The sequence below is a fragment of the Xyrauchen texanus genome, chromosome 11 (assembly GCF_025860055.1).
Source record: "Xyrauchen texanus isolate HMW12.3.18 chromosome 11, RBS_HiC_50CHRs, whole genome shotgun sequence".
In the NCBI taxonomy this organism is placed as follows: Eukaryota; Metazoa; Chordata; class Actinopteri; order Cypriniformes; family Catostomidae; genus Xyrauchen; species Xyrauchen texanus.
Window position 1 is genome coordinate 8,949,706 of NC_068286.1, and position 24,088 is coordinate 8,973,793.

The 24,088-nt window shown below is 42.2% G+C and overlaps 1 protein-coding gene across 1 annotated transcript in view; it reads right to left on the reverse strand.

The window, feature by feature from the left end:
- Positions 1–275: 275 nt before the first annotated feature.
- Positions 276–24,088, reverse strand: part of LOC127651440 (VPS10 domain-containing receptor SorCS3-like) — a 349,046-nt gene continuing 325,233 nt past the window's right edge. Inside the window, exons 20-27 of the mRNA XM_052137262.1 lie at positions 22,163–22,296; positions 21,875–21,998; positions 20,654–20,766; positions 15,073–15,204; positions 13,055–13,154; positions 5,121–5,226; positions 3,226–3,386; positions 276–794 (exon numbers count right to left, since the gene is read on the reverse strand). Of these exons, the coding sequence (XP_051993222.1) occupies positions 736–794; positions 3,226–3,386; positions 5,121–5,226; positions 13,055–13,154; positions 15,073–15,204; positions 20,654–20,766; positions 21,875–21,998; positions 22,163–22,296 (929 nt within the window). The 3' untranslated portion in view covers positions 276–735. The remainder of the gene's footprint in view (positions 795–3,225; positions 3,387–5,120; positions 5,227–13,054; positions 13,155–15,072; positions 15,205–20,653; positions 20,767–21,874; positions 21,999–22,162; positions 22,297–24,088) is intronic.

The following is a 24,088-nucleotide window of genomic DNA, read 5'->3' on the forward strand; positions in this document are numbered from 1 at the left end:
ATATGTGAGATAAAGGTATAATTAAAATTGTATATAAAAGCAACTGCCAATTTAATGATTCTATCAAGGCAAATGTGTTATATTGAGAGGGCTATAAAAACTTTTTTTCCCTGTAATTTTGCTCCCTCAATTAAAGTTAAAACAAGAATTAAAAAATGTATGACCTACTGAACATAAATAAAATAGAAAAAAATAAATAAAAAAAGTTTAACTGTATTAGTAACAGACAAAAAGCCCAAACTAAGCAAACTTGCAATGTCATTGTGAAGCAACAAAGTCACAATTATTTTACACTAAAAGCCACTTCTTCCAAAATGTCAACCAGAAAGAAAGAGAGAGAGAGAGAGAGAGAGAGAGAGAGAGAGACCTTTAACAACAAATGTATGTGAATATAACCTGTGCAATGGGGAAAAACTATGTTAGCATTGTGGCTTTTTATGAAACAGTCCATTAAACTTAAATTTTTCAAAATATTCAATTTCGAATGTGGGTCCATTTTTGGATTAACTAAAGATGCTTTAATCATAATCAATGGCATGTGGTTAGGTACATTTAAAATTTTCCACACAGATTGTACCAAACAAGACACTCATGCAAATCTTAGCTCCTTAGAAAACTATTAACAATGACAGTGTTTTCAAATTACAAAAAAGCAAAAGAAAAACTGTCGACCTTTAAAATTGTGATACCTCTGTACACATTATTACATTACACCACCACATTGTCCTGACTTTTTCAGACACTCGTACAATTTGGGATCTCCCTTGTGCTTTCACTGATGTTGATCACTCCTCCTAGTAAAAAGAAACATAACAAATTGATTCAAATAATTTTCTTAAATAATTTTTTTTTTTAAATAATAATGGTCAAAATTTGTTTAGTTCCAAACATGTATTACTTCCTTTCTTACAGTACATGGAACACAAAAGGCGATTTTAGGCATAATGTTAGGGACTGACAGCCCTCAGTCACTATAACAGCAATGTCAACATTATCCAAAATTTATTATTTTGTGTTTAACAGAAGAATGTCAAAAAGGTTTGGATAAAATAAAAATTTAAAAATAGCCCAAGTTCAATGTAAAAAAAATCAGGTCCTGCCCACTGATATACTGTATATAGAACTGGATTGCTCATGACATCATATCAGTGAAGCAACTGCGCCGCCATATTGCTATGCCCGAACATCCCAATGTCCCTATTGACTTAATAGGAAATCGTCTAATTTCAGCGAATAAACATTAGTCATTCAATCACCGATTGCATATATTTCCCAACAACGCAGATGTCCTACACGTGCAGTTATTTATTTATTTAAAGTCGGGAATTTTTCCTGTTTCTTTAAAACCCGAGCGAGCAGATCAGCTGAATGTAGACAAGTTCACTGAAACTGAGGTAAGATACAAGCAGATATTTTCAAGACTTATTTATTGTGAACATCGAAGTGTTTGTTCAGAGTTACTTGTTTTATGTTTTTATCAATTAAGTGCCTTTTTCTCTGCGATGGACTGGCGACCTGTCCAGGGTGTCCCCCGCCTTTCGCCCGATGTTAGCTGGGATAGGCTCCAGCCCCCCGCGACCCTGTACACAGGATAAGCGGTTGACGATGGATGGATGGATGGAAGTGCCTTTTTCTCACGGTCACTTGGATAAGAGCGCGCGCCCTCTCTCTCTATCACGCAAAGCTGTTTAAAATGAAACTGATACGTTAGATTTAAATGGCAAATGAACATGGAATGTATGACATTATCCATGTATGACTACAGAGAGCACTTCAATATGAAAACAGACAAATCCCAGGCATTTTAGGAGAATTAAAAATCCTGGTTTTACCCTTTTAAGGACCGTCCAAGGCAAACGGACATTGGGTCACACCAAGAGAGAAAGAGAGAGAGAGAGAGAGAGAGAGAGAGAAAGAAATTGTATATATTTATTCATTCAGACCCCTATTAATCCCCACACAAACTGAGATGTGGTGGAAGTCATTATTTATGTGGCACAAAAATGTTTAATCATCGCAGTTGTTGTTATCACATCGACCCCAATTTGACCCCAGGGTTCCCATTTTATTGTGTAATTAGTGCTCCTTTATAATCACTGCTTAACAGCACCAATTAAATATTAATTTACAGTTATTAAGCAATTACAGGATCACAGACGCATCCACTTGGGAAATTAGGGCACTTTGGGCCACTGTAGAGAGTTCTCATTAGTATGCAATATGTGTCAGATTATAAACTCTTATAGAATCCTGATTTCAAAGGGTGTTTTTGGGCGAATGTGTAATTATGAAAACAGAATGCTATATTTTTGTGAAAAGAGAGCTTAACAGATCAGATCCTTGACTCAAATATTCCTGAGGCTGACAAAGACTTTTGCTTTCATTATCTGTTATCCATGGGTACTACAAAAGCAGAGACTCAGTTTCTAAAGTATTCAAGGCCTAGAAATACAATGGAGCATTAAATAATGAATTTTCTAAAGATACGAGTCCTCAAAATCAGAGGTTCTCAACTTGTGGGTTGCAACCCAAAAACAGGTCTAACATCTGCTCTGGCAGGGTTGCTGAGGACAAGGAAAACTTTGCTAAATGCAAATAATAAAATAAAACTAACTAATATCAACATGCATAGTTATATAGCAATATATATTGGTTTATACATTTTTTAAATCGAAGAGAAAACACTTCCCATTTATTAAGTTGTTGATGTCAAAGGCCATGCATCCAATCAAACTCTACGGTACTTTGTTGCAAATTCATCCGTCACTTGGTAGAAACTAGTCAAATTAGACAGATGCCAACATGGACAGTTTGTGTAACTTGCATTCATTCTTGAAAACCATCAAAACAACACAGCATAAAAGAAAATACAACCCAGACTACATTAAATTCAGGTCCTTCGAACACAATTTGTTTTGCGTTAAGAATTATTGACCACCGAGGGCAAGAAACCATCAAAATCAAGAGACTTCTAGAATCCAAACACTTAAACTGTAAAGAAAAGTCTCTTGAAAAAGCCAGTTCTTTCATGGTATTAATAATAAATTACCATTTCAGTGTTTAATATTAAGTAAATGTGTTTACTTTTGTACAATAAAACTGTGGTACTGTACCGGCTCACCACCTGAGTCCAATGTAAAATCTAGGTGTTAAAGCAAAACCAGTTGAGAACCACTGATCTAAATCTAAAGGGTTGATGAGAAAGTGACTGATCATTATACTGACGTTTGGCGCGGGTTTCCAGCTCTTTCTCCATCAGCTCTTTCTGTGTGGAGAACTCACTCAGGGCGATTTTAGGTGTGGTGTCATTTTGCCCCACCGTATTAATCATCTCCTGCTCTTTCTCATGGTTCACCTCCGCATAGATGTTAATCCAGGGGATTTTTCTGTAGATGACAAAGTTTTTATTATTTGTGTTACTATTACTGTGAAAAAACATGGGTGTTGTGTGGTTTTAAAGCTAAAGTGTGTAATTTCTGTGCAGCAAGTGGCTCCAAATGGATTTCCAATCTGTTTGTTTAAATGTTGTCGGACAGACTGATCACACTGTGAATTTGGCAACAGTAGGTCAAAAGTTCTTCAGCTGAAATCGATTTGTGCTTGCAAATCACTACCCCACCAGTGGTCCGAACTGGAAGTGTTGTTGAACAACTGGGCACTCCAGCTTCTGGTTGAAATGTTCACAGATTGGCACCAAAAATAAGTAATTTTTTTTTACTAACTAAGAGTTAATAAGTTTTATTAACTCTATCCTCTAAGCCTTACCCAACCCTAAATCTAACCATCAGTGGAGTAAAAGTGTAACTTTAAAGATTAAATCCAATTTCAGAATCACACTTAACATTGTTTATGGAGTTTATGGAGTCTCTGTGTTTGCTTACGCAATGCGCTAACAGTAGCACTAGAGGAAAATATGGTCATAGTTGTCAGTAATTTGGCAGAATGGGTTTGATTTCAGGGTACATGAACTTTCGCAAGCTATAAGTCAGTCAATTCCCCATGTGATCATGTTGTGTTGGGCATGACAACATTGTCTCAACCAATGATTTTGGAGCAAGACTACCAATTCCCTACCAATTACAGAGTGTTTGAAACTTGTTGGAAAACAGATTATTTTGGTGCCGCGAGTGAAGTTAGACACATCAGCTTTACTGCTTTTCTGAAGAACATCAGTTATCAAATCAATTGACAATAAGAAATCATATGGTATTGAAAAAAATTATTAAAATGGACAAATGTGTTACATTTTGTGTCCATGACAGCAGCAAGTTGGCATTACATGCACTACGACACAAGCTAATGGCTGTGTGCATGCAAACTTGTTATACTGCGCTTGTATACATGCAATACAATACAAACATTATTTAATATTTTGTGAGTGCAATCTTTCATTGTGTTTCTGAAATTACTATGATAATTGCTGACTTTATTTAATAATTTCTTGAGCAGAAGTTGCTATACTACCATGTCTTCCAATCAGAGATAGCTAGAAGCAAAACACATTCACCACTTGTCTTGATAACTTTGCGGGACAACCCGAAACCAATTACAGAGATGTTTTTGTTCTTCCCCCAAATTTCATGGTGTGCTTTTGCAACACAGAAACCATGATGTAAATTGTCTGCCATTTCCCAAGCTCTCACTTATATTTTATTAATTAGAATAAGTGTCTTCACTTTTCAAATTATTATTAATTTTGTGAGTTAATTGCTTTGTTTTTTCAAGTGTGACATTTTCATAAATATGCTTCCTCTTTAAATTACTTGGAGGGAAAAATATATTTATTATTAATGATTGTTACCCTGAGTCTTTTCTGTTTGAATTATTTTGAGAGCAAATAAATAATTACAAAACAGTTTTCCAGTAGAGGTACCACGGCTGCATATTAAACAATGTATTTATTTTATTTTTCTCAATTTCACATAAATGTTGCTCTCATGTTTCTGCCATAGGCAAACTAATTTGCTGGAAAGGAAAAACGATCCTAATACTATTCCATATCTTGCTTAATGTGTCATCTTTGTAGTATAAAAATCAGCAACAATGGAAACTATGGAGTGCATGGAAGAAAATTATTTTTAAAGGAATGAGTGATGGACAAAGTGTTAACATAGATGTACCTCTTAAATTTGTAGATAAGGAATACAGCTAAACCCAAAAACACAACCGATAGAAGCATCAGCATAGCAGAACTGCTGTGTTTCGGGATGGAGTCAACCAGAGGAGCTTTGGGAGACAAAACAAAACAAAAAACAACAGAAGTAATTTGTGTTCGTACCCCTCTGATCTCTTTTATATGAAAATCTTTCATTTGAAATGCTTTTCACTCTGGAGAAATATAGAAAGACTGTTTAATAGATTCAATGGTTTTCTTTTCAAGTGTATAACCCTTGATTAATAGCCATGATTGTCTGATCCTACCTCCCTTTGGCCTTACATCCCATTTGAATTCAAAAGAGCAACATTTCAATAGTAAGAGGTTTTTCCAACATTTGCAAGACCACTACTGAAAATCATACTTTTTCTAAATGTTATGTATTTTCCATTTTATAATTGAATGCAAATGTTTCTTAAATTTTTTTTAAAGATTTTTAGTAAATTTTAGAAATGCTTGGTACACCAAAGCTTAATATTTTGCTTTTAATGCCAGCATGTCTTGAGCTCGCTTGGAATTCACAAATTAGTATAAAACCTGTTGATCCACTAAATTAAGACTGCTAAGCTAAGCTTTCATTACGTCTAGATTGACAACTGAATACAGATCTTAAAGAACCAAACTTCGTTGCCTTTATATCACAAATAACGTCTAGGTTACGTATGTAACCTCCGTTCCCTGATGGAAGGAACGAGACGTTGTGTCAGAGAAGCGACACTAGGGGTCTCTCTTGAGCACCGATATTCACCTCTGAACTATGAAAAAAGGCCAATGAGAGTTGGCAACCAGTATTTGCATGACCCGCCCCCGGACATACGGGTATTTAAGCGGCGCAAATACGGGAGTTCATTCAGGATTTTTCTGAGGAGCCGGAAATGGTCCGGCCACAACAGTGGCTCGGCTCAGCGACGTGGCAGGGGAGACACAAAGTCTCGTTCCTCCATCAGGGGAACGGAGGTTACATACGTAACCTAGACGTTCCCCTTCTGTCGCTCTCTCCACGTTGTGTCAGAGAAGCGACACTAGGGGTCCACTTATAAAAGTGCCACGGCTGAGCTGTGTACGTGAACTGCTGATACAGGAGCGAGCAGGTATTCTTACGTGCAGGGCGACCAACTGTATCAGGCTGCACGTACCCTTCCCCAATGCCCCATTTAAGCCATCAGGATTCCTTATCGTTACCCTGGAGGGGAACAAGGTGCTGGCCGCCAACCTGGGAACGGGCCAAGCCTGGCCGGGCCTCTTTTCTCTCTATGTTTCTCGCATAGAGCAACTTAGGCCGGGGCCCTTACACGCATTGAGGGAAGGGGGTCTTAGCCCTTATTCAGGGCGGAGAAGACCCTGTGGAGGCCACGCCTACCGAGAGGGGAGGCAGGTTTAAGTGGCAAAACCATCAGAGTCCTGACTTACGGCCTATGTGGAAAAGTCAGTGCGGTGGTGGATCCAGCCTATACAGGGGGGAACATACAGCACGGCAATCGAGGCAGCCGTGGCTGCCTAAGGGAAGCACGGGAGTCCACTCGCCAGAGGGGACAGAACCGTGGCGTTACACACAGGGGGAGTCCGAAGGAGGCCTTAACTGTGGAGCACCTATACCAGTGCAGGGTAGCTTGCGGTACCCGCAGTGGCTTGGGTTGGCGAGTTCCTCCACTGAACTGCGACCCACGAGGGCTAGGGAGGAATCAACCAGTGTCCCAAACCTTAGATCTCCTGGGAATGAAGGCGCACTGTTTCCCCTGGTTAGGGGGAAGGGCGCTAGATGCAAGCGATTCACCTGGTCAGATCGTGGGCGTGCCACCGAGTTCTACGGGCTCGGTACCTGAGAGAACACGGGACGATACTGACTCAACTCGGAGATTGTAGAATCTCGCAAAAGTGTTAGGTGTTGCCCAGCCCGCTGCTCTACAAATGTCTGCTAGGGCAGTGCCCCTAGCCAGTGCCCATGAGGACGCAACACTCCTGGTGGAGTGGGCTCGGACCCGCAAAGGGGGGGGGCACGGCCTGGTTGTGATAAGCCAGGGAAATGGTGTTGACAACTCAGTGGGTGTGTCTCTGCTTAGAGACAGCATTCCCCTTCTGCTGTCCCCCGAAGCAGACGAAGAGCTGCTCAGAGCGTCTAGTGCTCTGTGTGCGGTCCAGGTAGATACGTAAGGCACGTACTGGACACAGCAGTGAAAGGGCTGGATCTGCCTCCTCCCGGGGCAGCGCTTGCAGGTTCACTACCTGATCCCTGAAGGGTGTGGTAGGAACCTTGGGCACATAGCCCGGTCGCGGTCTTAGGATCACGAAAGTGTCTGCCGGACCGAACTCCAGGCAAGCGTCGCTAACAGAGAACGCATGCAGGTCCCCGACCCGCTTGATGGAAGCGAGCACAATCAGCAGGGCGGTCTTGAGAGAGAGGGCCCTGAGTCCAACTGAGTCAAGCGGCTCGAAGGGGGGTCTCTGGAGTCCCGTAAGGATGACCGAGAGATCCCAGGAGGGGAACAGGTTAGGCCGGGAGGGAGCTATCCTCCGGGCACCTTTTAGGAACCTGACGATTAAGTCATGCTTACCAAGAGACTTTCCGTCTACCGTGTTGTGGTGGGCCGCGATAGCGACATACACCTTGAGGGTGGAGGGGGACAGCCTCCTCTCCAGCCTCTCCTGAAGAAACACGAGCACTGACCTAACTGCACACTTCTGCGGGTCTTCGGCTCGGGAAGAACACCAGTCAGTGAACAGACGCCACTTTAGGGTGTAAAGATGCCTGGTAGAGGGGGCTCTGGCTTGATTGATTACATCTACGACGGCAGATGGTAGACCGGCTAGATCTTCCGCATCTCGTCCAGGGGCCAGACGTGGAGGTTCCAGAGGTCTGGGTGCGGATGCCAGAGCATGCCCCATCCCTGAGAAAGAAGGTCCTTCCTCAGGGGAATTCGCCAGGGAGGGGCTGTCGTGAGGAGTGTGAGGTCCGAAAACCAAGTCCGGGTAGGCCAGTAGGGGGCTACCAGAATGACTTGCTCCTTGTCCTCCCTGACCTTGCATAGCACCTGTGCAAGAAGGCTCACTGGGGGAAATGCGTACTTGCGCAGCCCCGTTGGCCAGCTGTGTGCCAGTGCATCTGCCCCGAGGGGAGCCTCTGTCCGGGCATACCAGAGCGGGCAGTGGGAGGTTTCTTGGGAGGCAAACAGGTCTACCTGGGCCTTGCCGAACCGGTCCCAAATCAGCTGGACCGACTGGGGTTGGAGTCTCCACTCTCCGCCGGGCAAGCTTTGTCTTGACAGCGCGTCCGCCATAACATTGAGGTTGCCGGGGATGTGAGTGGCGCGCAGTGACTCCAGTCGCTGCTGACTCCATAGGAGGAGACGACGGGTGAGCTGTGACATGTGGAGGGAGCGTACTCCGCCTTGGCGGTTTATGTAGGCTACGACCGTGGTGCTGTCTGTCCTGACTAAGACGTGTTTGTCCCAAATTAACGGAAGAAACTTCTGCAGGGCCAGAAAAACAGCCAGCAGCTCTAGGCAGTTGATGTGCCAGCGCAGCGGGCCTCGGTTCCACCAGCCTGCGGCTGCGCGCCCATTGCACACAGCGCCCCAACCCAATTTGGAGGTGTCGGTCGTGACCAGAACGCGTCGGGACACCTGCTGCAAGGGTACTCCAGCCCTTAGAAAGCAAAGGTCTGTCCAGGGTTTGAAGGTCTGGTGGCAGGCAGAGGTAACTTTTACGTTGTGCGTGCCACGGCGCCATGCTCATCTCGGGACTCGAGTCCGGAGCCAGTGCTGAAGTGGTCTCATATGCATCAACCCCAGCGCCGCGGCCGCCGCGGAGGATGCCATATGCCCCAGGAGCTGTTGGAAACGTTTTAGCGGGACCACGGCGCCTGGCTTGAAGGAAGCGAGGCATTTCAGCACTGACTGAGCACCTCGTTGGAGAGACGTGCTGTCATTGAGACTGAGTCTAACTCCAGACCGAGAAAAGAGATGCTCTGGACTGGGGAGAGCTTGCTCTTTTCCCAGTTGACCTGAAGCCCCAAACGGCTGGTCGATGTCGAGGGCAAATTGAGACGTGGAAGTACGCGTCTTTCAGGTCTACTGCTGCGAACCAATCTAGATGCCGGACGCCAGATAGAATTTGTTTCTGGGTGAGCATTTTGAATGGGAGTTTGGACAAGGTCCGATTGAAAACTCGCAGGTCCAAGATCGGTCGTAAGCCGCCGCCTTTCTTGGGTACAACAAAGTAAGGGCTGTAGAAACCCTTCTTCGTTTCGGTTGGAGAGACAGGCTCTATCGCGTCCTTTAATAGAAGGGAGGTGATTTCTTCATGCAGGAAATGGGCATGTTGGCCGTGTACTGCAGAAAAATGTACGCCCACGAAGGGGGGCGGAGACCTGGCAAACTGAATTGCGTAACCGAGTCGAATGGTCCGGTGCAGCCAGCGTGACGGGTTGGGCAGTGAAAGCCACGCCTCTAAACTCCGTGCTAGGGGCACCAAAGGGACGGGTTTTTGGGCGTACCGGCGGGGCTCGCGGCGGTCGCGGAACAGGTAGCGTGGCGTCGGGAGGCAACGTGGCGTCCCGAGGCTTTGGTGCTGAGAATAAACTCAAAGCACTTACCTTGCTCCGCGCACCCGGCAGGGGGCGGGTTCGTGACTGAGGAGGAGGTCTGATGCTGGTGTCCTCTGGACTCATCTGAACCGGCCGGCCGGGGAACAGTCGTGGGGCTGAAGGCGGGGACACCGCGTCCATGGAGCTGGGACTGTTGAGGCCTGAAAGCAGAGTGCCGTGAGAACGGCATTTGCTGGCCATATGCCCCAGAGACAAAGGAAATAGCTCTTTTATTGAGAATTTGGGTACCGCAGCCCCCGTTAAGGGGTGCGGCAAATGAAAAAACAAAGGATTCTCCTCCGGCCCTCCACCGGGGACGGAGCGGTCTTACCACCTCGGAGCTAACTTCTTGGACTCTGGGTGCATTGTCTCAGGAGCGCCTGGGAGCCTTCCGGGTCCTCGAGGGGTCCGTGAGACAGAGGCGTGCGCTTCCCACGGTTTGCTCGACGCTGGGGCTGAGAGCTGGGCCCAGGTTGAGGCGGAGCAGGAGCTTGTCTTCTGGCCGCGGGAGGACGCCCTCGGTGAGCAGACGGGGCATGGGCCGTGGCGGCAGGCTTGCGGCGAGGCATGATGTGAGAGATGGCCTCCGTCTGCTTCTTTACCGTGGAGAACTGCTGGGCAAAGTCCTCGACGGTGTCACCGAAGAGGCCGAACTGGGAGACAGGGGCGTTGAGGAAGCGAGTCTTGTCGGCTTCACGCATCTCGACCACGTTCAGCCACAGTTGATGTTCCTGGACCACTAGCGTGGCCATCGCTTGCGCTGTGACCTTCGTCACTCTCAGGGCGAGGTCGGTCGCTGAGCGCAGTTCCTGCAGCGTGTCGGGATCAGGGCCAGCCCCGTGCATGTTGCGAAGTGCCTTGGCTTGGTGGACCTGCAGGAGAGCCATGGCATGCAGGGCGGAAGCGGCGCGTCAGGTGGCGCTGTAGGCCTTCGCTGTCAGCGAGGAGGTTGCTCTACAGGTCAGGGAAGGGAGTACGGGGCGACCTCGCCAGGTGGTGGGGGTACCGGGTTATAGATGGATCGCAACCGCCCTATCCACCTGGGGAATCGCCGCGTACCCATGGTGCGCTCCGCCGTCGAGGGTGGCGAGGGCGGACGAGCCTGTGGCGGTGTGACGAGTGGAGAGGGGTGCACTCCACGAAGACGTCAGCTCGTCATGCACTTCCGGGAAAAACGGAACCGGGGGCGAGGCTGTGAGTGGAGCGCAGACCCAAGGAACCAGTCATCCAACCGTGATGGCTGTGGGGAGGATGGAGGGTTCCAATCCAAGCCCATGCTTTTGGCTGCCCGGGAAAGCATGTCGGACATCTGTGCGTCAACCTCAGCCTGGGCGTGCAAGCCCGAAGGCAGCAGCCCAGGGGAGTCCTCTGCATCAGATGCCGTGCCCTCCGATGTCGCGGCGAGCTCATCGGCTTCCATCGCAAGAGGGTCGGCTGACTGGCTGTGAGGCGAGTCGCCGCCGCCTCGAGCACGGACGGGAATCAACGAGCGTGCTGGGGCGCGGGTGGTCCGAGGGGGTGTACCCGGCGGAGCTGCACCCGCAGCCATCCCCAAATCGCCTCCATCGCCAGCCGGACGGTTGTAAGCAAGCCGCGACCGCAACGTTGTCATGGTCATGTTCTCGCAGTGAGAACATGAACCATCCACAAACGCAGCCTCGGTGTGATCACTACCCAGACACACGAGACAGCGCCTGTGGCCATCGGAAGCGGAGAGCACTCTACCGCATCCAGAAACAACACAGGGGCGGAAGGGCATCTATATAAAGACGCGTCCTTAAAAGGACGTTCAACGCCGCTGTGTTTTGCTCTTTTAGAGGAAATTACTCTTTTAAATAAAATCACTCTTTTAGGGAAAAAACTTGTGAGAGTTTTTAAATCTGCACTGTCGATGCGCCCAGGGGCACGAATGCACAGACGTGCAAACAGGAGAAAGCCGCTGTTGTGCGCCATGGAATCCAACAGTTATGCAGCAGAGGGATGACAGGAACTCGGTGTGTAGTATGCAGCAGTTGCAGACACGACCATCGCCCCCAAGAAATTTTCTGAATGAACTCCCGTATTTGCGCCGCTTAAATACCCGTATGTCCGGGGGCGGGACATGCAAATACTGGTTGCCAACTCTCATTGGCCTTTTTTCATAGTTCAGAGGTGAATATCGGCGCTCAAGAGAGACCCCTAGTGTCGCTTCTCTGACACAACGTGGAGAGAGCGACAGAAGGGGAATCATAATTTTCTTCAAAAACATGAGCAACACTAGGGGTGGGCTACTGTGGCTTTAACACCGAATGTTTTCAGTAAAGCATGAATGTTATCATCTTTTAGGAATGTCAAAAATACCAGTACTTTGGTATTAAGTCGATACAAAAATATAAATATATTTTGATTTTAAGTAACACTGTATATAAATAATGATACTGGCCTACAGTTTCCGTAATAACAATACACATTGTCTTGACTTGCAATCATGGATTTGTGTGAACAGTCATAATGCCTTGGAGAGACATGGAAACATTGCTGACTTAGTGCATCCAGAAGCAATAAGTACAAAATATTTAGATATATAACCCTGAAAACAGAGTAATAGAGATTGAGGAATTTGATAACTTATCTAGGACATTGTGTTTTCTGCAAAGCACTCGCTTTAGCCTATTTACAGCATCCTAATTTTCTAAACTATCTTCTATCTTCAAAACACCAGATGAATGAATACGGAAAGCTGAAAGGGACAAAACAGCAAAGAATAAATAAACAAAAATAAACAACGTTTTAAAGATAAAGCATGCAAATTCTGATTGTTGCGTGTATTTAAGGCTATGACAAAAGTTACTTTTAAAAGTTAAAAGTAAACTTTTATTGTTAAGTGTATACTAAGATTGGCCCCATGTAGAGGCCTGGGCGAAGCCCTGAATACTTAATCTACAACAGCCCTTGTCAAAAAATAGTTCAAGTTGAAGCAGCAGACTAAAAATCTTTTCAGTAGGGACCTTGTTTTATAGTCTAAAAATCGAGAAGAGCCTGTCAGCCATGATTGCTGGTGAGATATTATCCAATTATCTTACGTAAGGCTTTCAGCATCACTGGTGGAGTAAAACAGCACAACTTTTTAACAAAATATGCTCTCTGGTCCCATAAAGCAACATAATTACTTACAAGAATCTAAACAATAATGCACAGCACCTAACAGAGGCTGGAGAAGGAGATTAACTGAAGGCCCACTATGCAGTCTAATAAAATGTAAGCAGGTGTACTGTAAATCATATACAATATCTCAAAATAAACCATAATGTCATTTGATATGCACAATTGTTTCTTACCTAAAGTTAATTGTGTGATGTAAACAATAATCCGAGAGCCTGGTTTTAACTCAAACTCCACTGAGATCTGATTCAATGAGCTGACCAGGATTTCTGAAATCTAGGAAGCCAAGAGAACATTCAGAATTGTTAGACACAGACCCAAGGCTGGATTCACGAAACATTCTTAAAAAAACTAAACTACTACATTGCATCTGGAAAGTCTTCACAGCGCTTCACTTATTCAAAATTCTACAAACAATACCCCATCATGACAACGTGAAAGAAGTTTGTTTGAAATCTTTGCAAATGTATTAAAAAATAAAAAATGAAAGAAATCACATGTACATAAGTATTCACAGCCTTTGCTCAATACTTTTATGAAGCACCTTTGGCAGAGATGTTCAATTGGGTTCAAGTCTGGGCTCTGGCTGGGCTACTCAAGGACATTCACAGAGTTGTCCCATAGCCACTCATTTGTTATATTGGCTGTGTGCTTCGGGTCATTGTCCTGTTTGAAAAGGAACCTTCGCCCCAGTCTGAGGTCCAGAGCACTCTGGAGCAGATTTTCATCAAGGATGTCTCTGTACATTGCTGCATTCATCTTTCCCTCAATCCTGACTAGTCTCCCAGTTCCTGCCACAGAAAAACATCCCCACAGCATGATGCTGCCACCACCATGCTTCACTTTAGGGATGGTATTGGCCAGGGGATGAGTGATGCCTGGTTTCCTCCAGACATGACGCTTGCCATTCAGGCCAAAGGTTTCATCAGACCAGAGAATTTTGTTTCTCATGGTTTGAGAGTCCTTCATGTGCCTTTTACTGAGGAGTTGCTGGCCATTCTACCATAAAGGCCTGATTGGTGGAGTGCTGCAGAGATGGTTGTTCTTCTGGAAAGTTCTCCTCTATCCACAGAGAAATAGTGGAGCTCTGTCAGAGTGACCATCGGGTTCTTGGTCACCTCCCTGACTAAGGCCCTTCTCCCCCGATCGCTCAGTTTGGCCGGGCGGCCAGCTCTAGAAAGAGTCCTGGTGGTTCCAAACTTCTTCCATTTACAGATGATGGAGGCCACTGTGCTCATTGGGACCTTCAATGCTGCAGAAATTTTTCTGTACCCTTCCCCAGATCTGTGCCTCGATACAATCCTGTCTCAGAGGTCTACAGACAATTCCTTGGACTTCATGGATTGGTTTGTGCTCTGACATGTACTGTTAACTGCGGGACCTTATATAGACAGATGTGTGCCTTTCCAAATCATGTCAAATCAACTGAATTTTCCACAGGTGAACTCCAATCAAGTTATAGAGACATCTCAAGGATGATCAGTGGAAACAGGATGCACTTGAGCTCAATTTTGAGTGTCATGGCAAAGGCTGTGATTTTTTTCGTTTTTTATTTTTAATAAATTTGCAAAGATTTCAAACAAACTTCTTTCATGTTGTCATTATGGGGTATTGTTTGTAGAATTTTTAGGAAAATAATTAATTTAATACATTTTGGAATAAGGCTGTAACATAACAAAATGTGGAAAAAGTGAAGCGCTGTGAATACTTTCCGGATGCACTGTATTTATTGTTTATTTTCTAACTAAAAAATATACATATTTTTTATATTTTGTATTCCTTTAGACTCCATAAAATTATCTCATCTTTTTATTGCAGTGTCAACTTTTATAGCTAGATACCTTCTCTGAATTTATCCTAAGAAAAGACCTATTGAATAGCTCTTCAAAGGGAGGAGCTATTCACATGTCCTTGTCAAGTCTAATTAGGCATTGGTCCTTTAGACATTATCACAGAGATAAAGATGTCTTACGGGGGAAAGAAATATTGTGAAAACCATGGTAAAAATGTCGTCCAATGTCCTTCAGAATAATTTTGACCTACTGTATCCTTTCAGGTAACAATTACTTTTAGAGTAGCCCCAGGCAGAAGCCGATCTTTAATTCTGATCAAGGACCATGCACCTAAAATTCAACCTTGAAAATGAATAGGAAACAGTACAATTTGCATACTTTCTCTCATGTACATGTCTGACCTGCTCTAGATTCTCCTCGCTCCTTTTCCTGCCATCTGATTGGTTCCTGGGAGGAAGCAGGAAGAGTTCGGCAGCAGTTGGAATTCCAGGAAACACGGCGACCAGCAGCTGTTCCTCTGGAACATCAGCAACCTGGGTGTCACAGGACAAAATCAGTCCTCTAATTTGCATATGACTGATGTGTTATGGCCCCTTATATTTATGAGGGTTACATTAATTTAAAAAGAGTCTGATGGCTTCCAGTGTTTGATATAGAATGACTTCTAGCCAAGAAATTATTAGACGCAAGTGCTATGTTTGAGAGCAGTTATACACATACTGAATACCTAAAAACCATGATACGTACACATGTCAGAGAGCCACTAAAAACACAATGGTTGAGTCCTTATGGGCTACCACAAAACCAGTAAAAGGAAGTCTACTGACACTTACCACAAATGGGTAAAATATAAAGAAAGAAAAAAAGTAACAGGGTTGCAAATTTAGCCTAAATTAAGCTATAAATCAGTAAAGATCAAACTACATTTTGCTTTTCCCATGGAAAAACAAAGTATTATACCCTAGCCTTAAGGAAATAAAAGTTTGTAGTTAATGATATACTGTACTGTTACTCAACACTACTCCACTACTCCACTTTAAATTACCAATTACTTTTCTAATAAACCATATTACACAATATGGTAAATGGTCTGCACTTATATAGTAATTTTTGTTTTAACCTTAGCAGTTTTCAAAGTGCTATACACTGTGAACTCATTCACCCATTCACACACACAATCACACACCAATGACGGCAGAGCTGCCACGCAAGACGCTAGCCAGCCATTGGGAGCAACTTGGGGTTCAGTGTCTTGCCCAAGGACACTTTGGCATGTGGAGTCATGTGGGCCGGGAATCGAATCACCGACCCTGCGATTAGTGGCTAACCTGTTCTATCACCAGAGCCACAGCCACCCACAGTATACTGATTACTTCATGGAAAAAAGTACTCACATTACTAATTACTTTATGTTACAAGTTTATTTTTTTCACTCATCTAATTGAAAATAATGTCTATATTTCCTCCTTTTTCACTGTTGCATGCAAGTCTTACATTCAGTAGCAGATGTTTCTCCCCTCCAATGACTCATATGAAGCACACAGTAACTGTACATGAATTGAAAATATAATGCATTACACTACATTTTTACTAAAGTAATCAGATTACAGTGAATCATTATTTTGTAATCAGATTACACCTAACACCGTGGATGTATTTACCATATATTAGAGAAAATATTGATGGGTCATTACAATCAGTTATGTAAGAGGTTTGAATGGTCGTTAACAGCTAAATGTAACAAATGTAGTCAATGCAACAGTATTTGTAAAAACTGAGAAAATAGAATTGAATAATTTACTTGTCCTCTTGCAATGCTTTAGAAAACATTTAATAATTGTTACTTCTTTGGTTTTCCAGTTTTATTGAATGTTACAATTTTTGTAACTGGGTTGTATCCAAATGAGCTAAACACAGCTAACTATTATGTTTTTAGATTGATAAAATTGGCTAAATATTTAAAATAGTTTAAACATGATTAATTAAATATCAGTTCAATAGATTATGTCAAAATATGACTATTGGACTGTAAGATTTTAACTGTTGGATACAGTCAAAAATGTCTAGTCCTTGGAAGTGTGACAGGCCAAAATAATAATAATAAAAAATAAATACAAATAAATAAATAAATAGTCTACATTTAAAAGGGAAAATATCCAAACTCTGGTAAATCATCTTTGTTTTATCAGATATTACCGCATAGGGCTCAACCAGTTGTAAGACACTGGCTCAGGCTCAGACAGGCATAATTTACAATGAGCAATGCATCCAGACCCAGAGCAGTTTTACAAATCAATACTTTGAGTCAAAGTTTGTCCTCACTGCTGCAATATCTTATCGAAAAGCCCAGGGGCCCATTGAAGGATTCAGCCTATGTGCCACTGCTACTGATATTTCTAATGATTAACACACATCTTCAGTATCTAGCCTCTACATTTCTCTCAACTTAACATTAGAATCAACATACACCCCTGTCTCCCAGTGAATTAAGGTATAAAAGGCCATTAGACAGCAAAAGAGGGTCATTTTTTTAATTAAATCTCTAAATGTCAAAATTTTGCTTCCCATTCAGAAGAACTGTGAGATATTAAAGGCACAGAAGAAAGAATGCATGGTAGTCGAGGACAAAGTTGTTTTTAAAAAGTTGTTTAGACATCTGTTGTCTCTATTGTCTGCATTGTTCATCTTTTGATATTTAAGTCAATTCCTACTCAGCTATGTGTAATATTGCCTCTCCTCTATAATGCAAATGCTTTACAGGTCTAATGAGGTCTTTTGTGGATAATAGGCAGTCTGATAAGGTTTATGGGGGCCTGATGTGGTCTCTATGGGTTCATTTGTGATCTAAATGTAAGCTGACACTGTCAATTGGGGTCTGATGTGATCTCAAGGGGTCTGATGAGGTATTATGTTGTCTGATGATGTCTTATAATGTCTGATGTGGTCTCTATGAGGGCTTGAGGTATCTAATGGGGTCTATTAGGGTCTGATGTGGTGTTAAAGAAGTCTGATGTGGTCTCTATGTGGCCTGATGGTGTCTATAGGGGTCTGAAGTGGTCTCAAAAGAGTCTGATGAGGTCTATTGTGGTTTTTATGGGTTCTTATGTGGCCTGTATGCAGTCTGAATAGATATATTGGGGTCTAATGTGGTCTTTAGGGGGTCTAATTTGGTCTCTAGGGGGTCTGAGGAGGTCTTATGGGGTCTTTAGGGGGATTTGATGATGTCTAATGAGGTAATGTGGTCTCTATGGGGTCTGAAAGTGTCTAATTGGGTCTGTTGGGGTATTATGGGGTCTAAAGTGGTCTCTATGTGGTCTCATGTCATCTTTTAAGTTCTTAAGTGGTCTATTTGCTGGCTGATTAGGTCTTTTGGGGTCTAATTTTGTCTTTAGGAGATCTGATGGGGTCTAATGGGATGTTTGATAGGGTTTGATGAGGTCTAAAGGAGTCTTAAATGGTTTTTGGGGGGGTCTCTGACAATGTACAGTGAGGTCTCTAGGGGTCAGAATATGTCTACTTGGGTTTAATGTGAACTTAAAGAGGTAAGATGTGATCACTATACGTTCTGATCGGGTCTATAGGCTTCTGATGTGGCCTTGAGGGGATATGATAAGGTCTTATGGTCTCATGTTTTCTGTGGTCTCTGTGGAGTCTGATGCTGTATCTATATTGTCTGATGAGGTCTACTGAGGTCTAATGTGGTCTTTATGGGTATGTATGTATACATATACTGCCGTGAGCCTAATCTCATAAAAAATCTCATAACCGATAGTGTAATAAAGAGCAAATAAACTGGTGTGCTCTTCAAGACTCGTACCCCAATCTTTTGCATTGCAAGAGCAACGCTCTACTGGTTGAGCTACTGTGCAATTTGAACATGTAGTTTGCTATGTAAACCAAATGTTATATTGTATCACCTTACAAGCCATGTGCTACAGTAAAAGTGTCTTAAAGTCCCAAAATAGCATTGTGTGAGTAACAGGGTGAAAAACAAGTGTTTATGAGTAGATTATCTGCAATTAGTCATCATTTATGTGAAAGGGAATGTCCTTTTTGTTTTAGCACCTCTAGTGTTATTTCCCCAGGGAAATGCCAGGGTATATAAAATGAGCCATGTTAAAAAACAATTAGCAAAAATGTACGTATAGTAACATGATTCTATGAGCAGGTTGACCGCTGAATAGTGGTGCAGAAAACACAGCATTTGTATTGCTTTCAATGTCAAGGTGTTTATGGCATACATTCTGTTGAGTCTGTATGACTGACACTGCCTCTAAACTCTACTACTGAAACCCTTTCCTCTCAGGCTGTTATACCGCTATCGCCCTGGTGCACCAGAACAGACACCCACCCCCATTCGTCTTGCCTGCCCATTGCCTCAAACAGGCGTCTTAAATGGACCTTGACTTTGAGTATTCCCTCCTACTCCCTCTCTCTCCATTTTTAATACACTGAGCTGTTTATCAGCAACAGTGTGGTTAAAGTGTATCTCTGCCTCTAGGGCTCTATGGCATGTATGAGAGGATAAATGAAAGGAGTGGAAAAAGTGAGTCACTTTATCATGAGGGCTCGATGCTGAGCCATTAGGCTATGAACTTGATGTTGAAACAAAGGGAAAAAGTTGGAATAGTACACTTTCACTTCAGGTTAATCCTGTTATACCAGGTGAGCCAGGGGATCTGAGGACAGGAAGCCAGGCTGGAGGAGAATGTGTGAGAAAGCATAAGTGGAGAAGACTGAGCGAGTGTTGTCGAGGTGCTTAAGAGGCAGATGTGAGATCCATAGTTGTTTTTTATTTTTTGTGCACCGCTTTATATTCTGTCCTCATTATCAGGTGGATTTTTTTAAAGAAATGGTTAATCTAATATTGAAAAAATTGGTCATTATTGACCAAAATTGATCAAACCACAAGGATCCTATGCCATTTCTTTTTAAGGACATTGATATTGAGCTGCAATGATCCTAGTGTTGGACTGACATTCCTAGTACTGTAAATGTGTATGTGCACTTGAGAGCATGTGTGTAAGTGTCAATATATTGACCAGCAGTGTGTTCAACCTCCCTGTCAGCACAGAGCGGAGCTGAGATTCTCAAGAGTGCGAATCAGTGCTGTTGTCAGCTGACATTTAAATAAACCCCACACATGCACACACACTGCAGAGGTGCTACCAGTGCTGCAGGTTGTTTATATGATCTTCAAACACACTTGTACTCATTGACCCCTCTGTGAAATGAGAAACTCCTGAGAGACATAGAGATGTCAGAAGTAAACTGCTCAAAATTGTTTTCTTAATGAGTGCTTTTGTCTTGTTTTCTTAATTAATAGATTCATTTACTTAAGAAGTAAAAGATGATAGTACTTGTTTTCAGAGAACAGATTGATTGTATTTTTCAATAGGTGTGGGTGAGAAACAGATTAATGTTTTAGTCCTCTTTACTATCAATCTCCACTTTCACTTTCACATTTTTTTTTTGCCGTTTTGCATTCTACGTGCATATTGTCCCTTACTGGGCAGGGAGGAGAATTTATAGTAATCTACTTAAATATTGATCTGTTTCTTACCAACATCTATCACATCGCATCTCAGGATATAGATTTAACCACTGGATTCTTGTGTATTACTTTAATGCTGCCTTTATGTGCTTTTTAGAGCTTCAACATTTTGGCCACCATTCACTTGCATTGTATGGGCCAATATAGCTGAGATATTCTTGTTAAAATATTTTTTATTATTATTTGTATGTGTAGAAATAAAGGCACACACATATTGGGATGGCATGAACTTTCCCTTTAAATATGTTTATTTTATTTTATTTGTTTTACTGGACAATAAGACCAAAGTAATGACCAAGCAAATTACTTTTTGCAGTAAAAGAGAATACGGAAGAGACCTGTAAAGCAAAAAGACTCTGGGAGTTACAGAAAACAGCCAGACAAAGACAGCGAGAAAAAGAAGACGGATGGAATAAATTCCCACTCACTTGGAGAACAGCCTTCTTAATTACCCGACCAACATCCTGTCTCCATTCAGGCATGTCGGGGTTGGCCTCATCCAGATTAGGTGAGAAGGATAAAAGAAGTGATTTGAAGAATTCTGTCACAGGCCGAGGGAAGGAGAGAAACAGAAAGAGACAGAGAGAAAGAGAGAGAAAGAAAGAGACAGAGAGCGTGAGATAGAGAGAGAGAGAGAGAGAGAGAGAGAGAGAGAGAGAGACCCTTAATTCTTTCTCCCATAAGATGCCCAACCCCCTTCTATCTGCTATGATTTGTTCCAGATGATTTAGTCGAGCTGTAACGGAGTTATCATTACTGACAGGTATGGAAAGGTTAGTACTGATCACAAAAATGATTACATTCTATTTGGCTGTTGCCAGAAGGGAGTTTTTATGACTAGCTTGCAATGTCAAGAGACAATTTCCTTTCATTCTGAATGCTCCGAAAGCTGCGATAATACTTTCAATCAAGGTTAGAGTTATTTATATTTATATATAGATCAGTGTTGCCATGGAAGAAAAAAATCTCCTCACTGTGATACATATAAATAACATATGTTATACAAATCAATGCATAAACAATTATTAGCTTAGCATAATGCATCCATCAAATAACTAACACTTAAAAGACTTTATTTAGTTTTCAATAGGACAGGCTATTGATAATGATAACTAATAGCCATATAGCTATTTAGACATTGTTGCAGCAAACTCACATACAGGTCAGGCATCCATTTTGGTAGGAAACAACCACTTTTCAGAATCCAATCAATTCCCAAATTTTTTTCTCTTTCGCAAATATCCTTTAACTCACGATGACATTACTTTACAGAGGTAATATGGGTTGCGAACACCATTTCTTTTTGACTTGTACAAGCAAAATTAAACAAAATTGCACCCTTTTGTGCAGAATCAGCCCAACGTTCAACACTACTGTCAATGCAAACACTTAACATAATGTGACCAGCTCCACCATTCTAAGTCACTTTGACCGAGAAACACATTTAGAGTTTTGTGCACTAAAGTAAAATGGAATGTCTTAGCCAACATTTAAATGATTAAACCTCTGCAATGAAGCTTTTTACTTTAATGCATAAAACTCAAAATGTGTTTCTGGGTCAAAGTGACTTAAAATGATGGAGCAGGTCACAAATCTGAAATTCCAGTGAGTCATACCTGTCACAGTGTTGGACGAACGTGTTCACTCACCTTGTACTGCGATGGTTCTGGTGTCTTGTAGTATGGAGTCACTTGACGAGACCTGAACTGTTATGGTGATCATACCCTCAGTGCTAAACGTGTAGGAGATGCTGCTGTCCAGCGTGATAATCGGCTAAACCCAAAAAATGAAAATACGATGCAAAAACAAGCAGGAATTCTCATTTTATGGAATTTATGAGACATCTCATGTTCTGATTATCTTCTATACTAAAATGCCTCGGAGGCCTTGGAACCATAATGAGAGGCAAAAAATATGTAATTAGGTGCTGCTTGTACCTCCGTGTTGTTCCCCAGCCACCAGAAGTAGGTGAGCGTTCTGAAGTGAGAAGGCCAGACCACTGCCGTCAGGTTCACCTCCTTATTCTTAATGACCACATATGGTGCCAAAAGCTGAATATGCTCCACTGGGCCTGAAATGCGCGTGCACACACACACACACACACACACACACACACACACACACACACACACACACACACACACAGTGAGTACTACAAGACACCAAAACCAGGGCAGTGAAAGGCGAATGTAAGCAGAATATGCAACAGACCACACTAGGGACATTTCTATTCTTTAATCAGTACTGGAGCACAGGCTCCCTGTTAAAGTAATAGTTCAACTTAACATGGAATTGTAATTCATGCCATCCCAGATGTGTGTGACTTTCTTTCTTCTGCAGATCACTGACAAAGATTTTAAGAAGAATATTTCAGCTCTGTTTGGTCCATTCAATGCAAGGGAATGTTGCACAGGAAAAAAAAAGCATATAAAGGCAGCATAACATATATCCATACAACTCCAGTGGTGCGATGTGATCAGTATGGGTGAGAAACAGATCAATGTTTAAGTCTTTTTTTTTTAACAATAAATCTCCACTTTCACTTTAATATTCTTCTTTTGTTTTTGGCAATTAAGATTATTCATGCATATCGCCACCTACTGGGTAGAGTGGAGAATTTTAAGTGAAAAGAGCTTAAATATTGATCAGTTTCTCACCAATATCAATCATACTGCTTCTGAATACATGGATTTAACCACTGGAGTTTTATGGATTACATGTAGGATGCCTTTATGTGCTTTTGGTGCTTCAAAATTCTGGCCACCATTCACTTGAAATAAATAGACCAACACAGCTGAGATATTCATCTACAAACATTGTTTGTTTTCAGCAAAAGAAAGAAAGTCATACACATCTGGGATGACATGAGGGTGAGTAAATGTTAAGAGGATTACCATTTTTGGCTGAACTGTCCATTTAAATAAAAGAGTGTATCTTTTTTCAGGGGGGTCAAAGGGGAGCATGCTCACACCAGAATTTATGGTGATTTTGGGAGCTGCATTTTTAATTGTAGAACTACTACGAGTACTAGAAAATACCTTTTTAGAAATGGAATTAACATTGTTGATCAGATCATCATTCATGGATATCGCAATCTACTGGGCAAGGTGAATAATTTCTAGGAAAAATGGACATACATATTGATCTATTTCTCAACCACATCTATCATATCACTTCTGAAGACATGGATTTAACCACTGGAGTCTTATGGATTACTTTTATGCTGCATTTATGTGGGCCTACAGAGCTGAGATATTCTTCTAAAAATCTTAACTTGTGTTCTAGAGATTCTGAATTTGGGGTTTTCATAAGCTGTAAGCCATAATCATCAAAATTATATCAAATAAAGGCTTGAAATATCTTACTTTGCTTGTAATGAGTCTATATAATATATTAGTTTCACCTTTTAAGTTGAATTACTGAAATTAATGAACTTTTGCACGATATTCTAATTTTTCGAGTTTCACCTGTATATCGCTTCTGAAGATATAGATTTAACAACTAAGTTGTTATAACAGAGTCATATGGATTACTTTTATATTTCCGTTATGTGATTTCTGGAGCTACAAATGTCTGATCACCATCACTTGCATTTTATGGACCAACTTGAGCTAAGACATTTTTCTAAAAATCTTTGTTTTTGTTCTGCAGAAGAAAGAAAATATATACAACTTGGATGGCATGAGGGTGAGAGTAAATAATAAGAAATAAGAAAATTAAACAAGAAAAAATGCGGGTGAACACTTTATCAGTGTTTTCTTTCAATCATGAGACTTTATTATCTGCGTGGCCACTATAATTTAGCTTGGCAAATTAGAGATTTACTAAAGAAACTGATACTAAAGAAGATACTGGCTTATTTG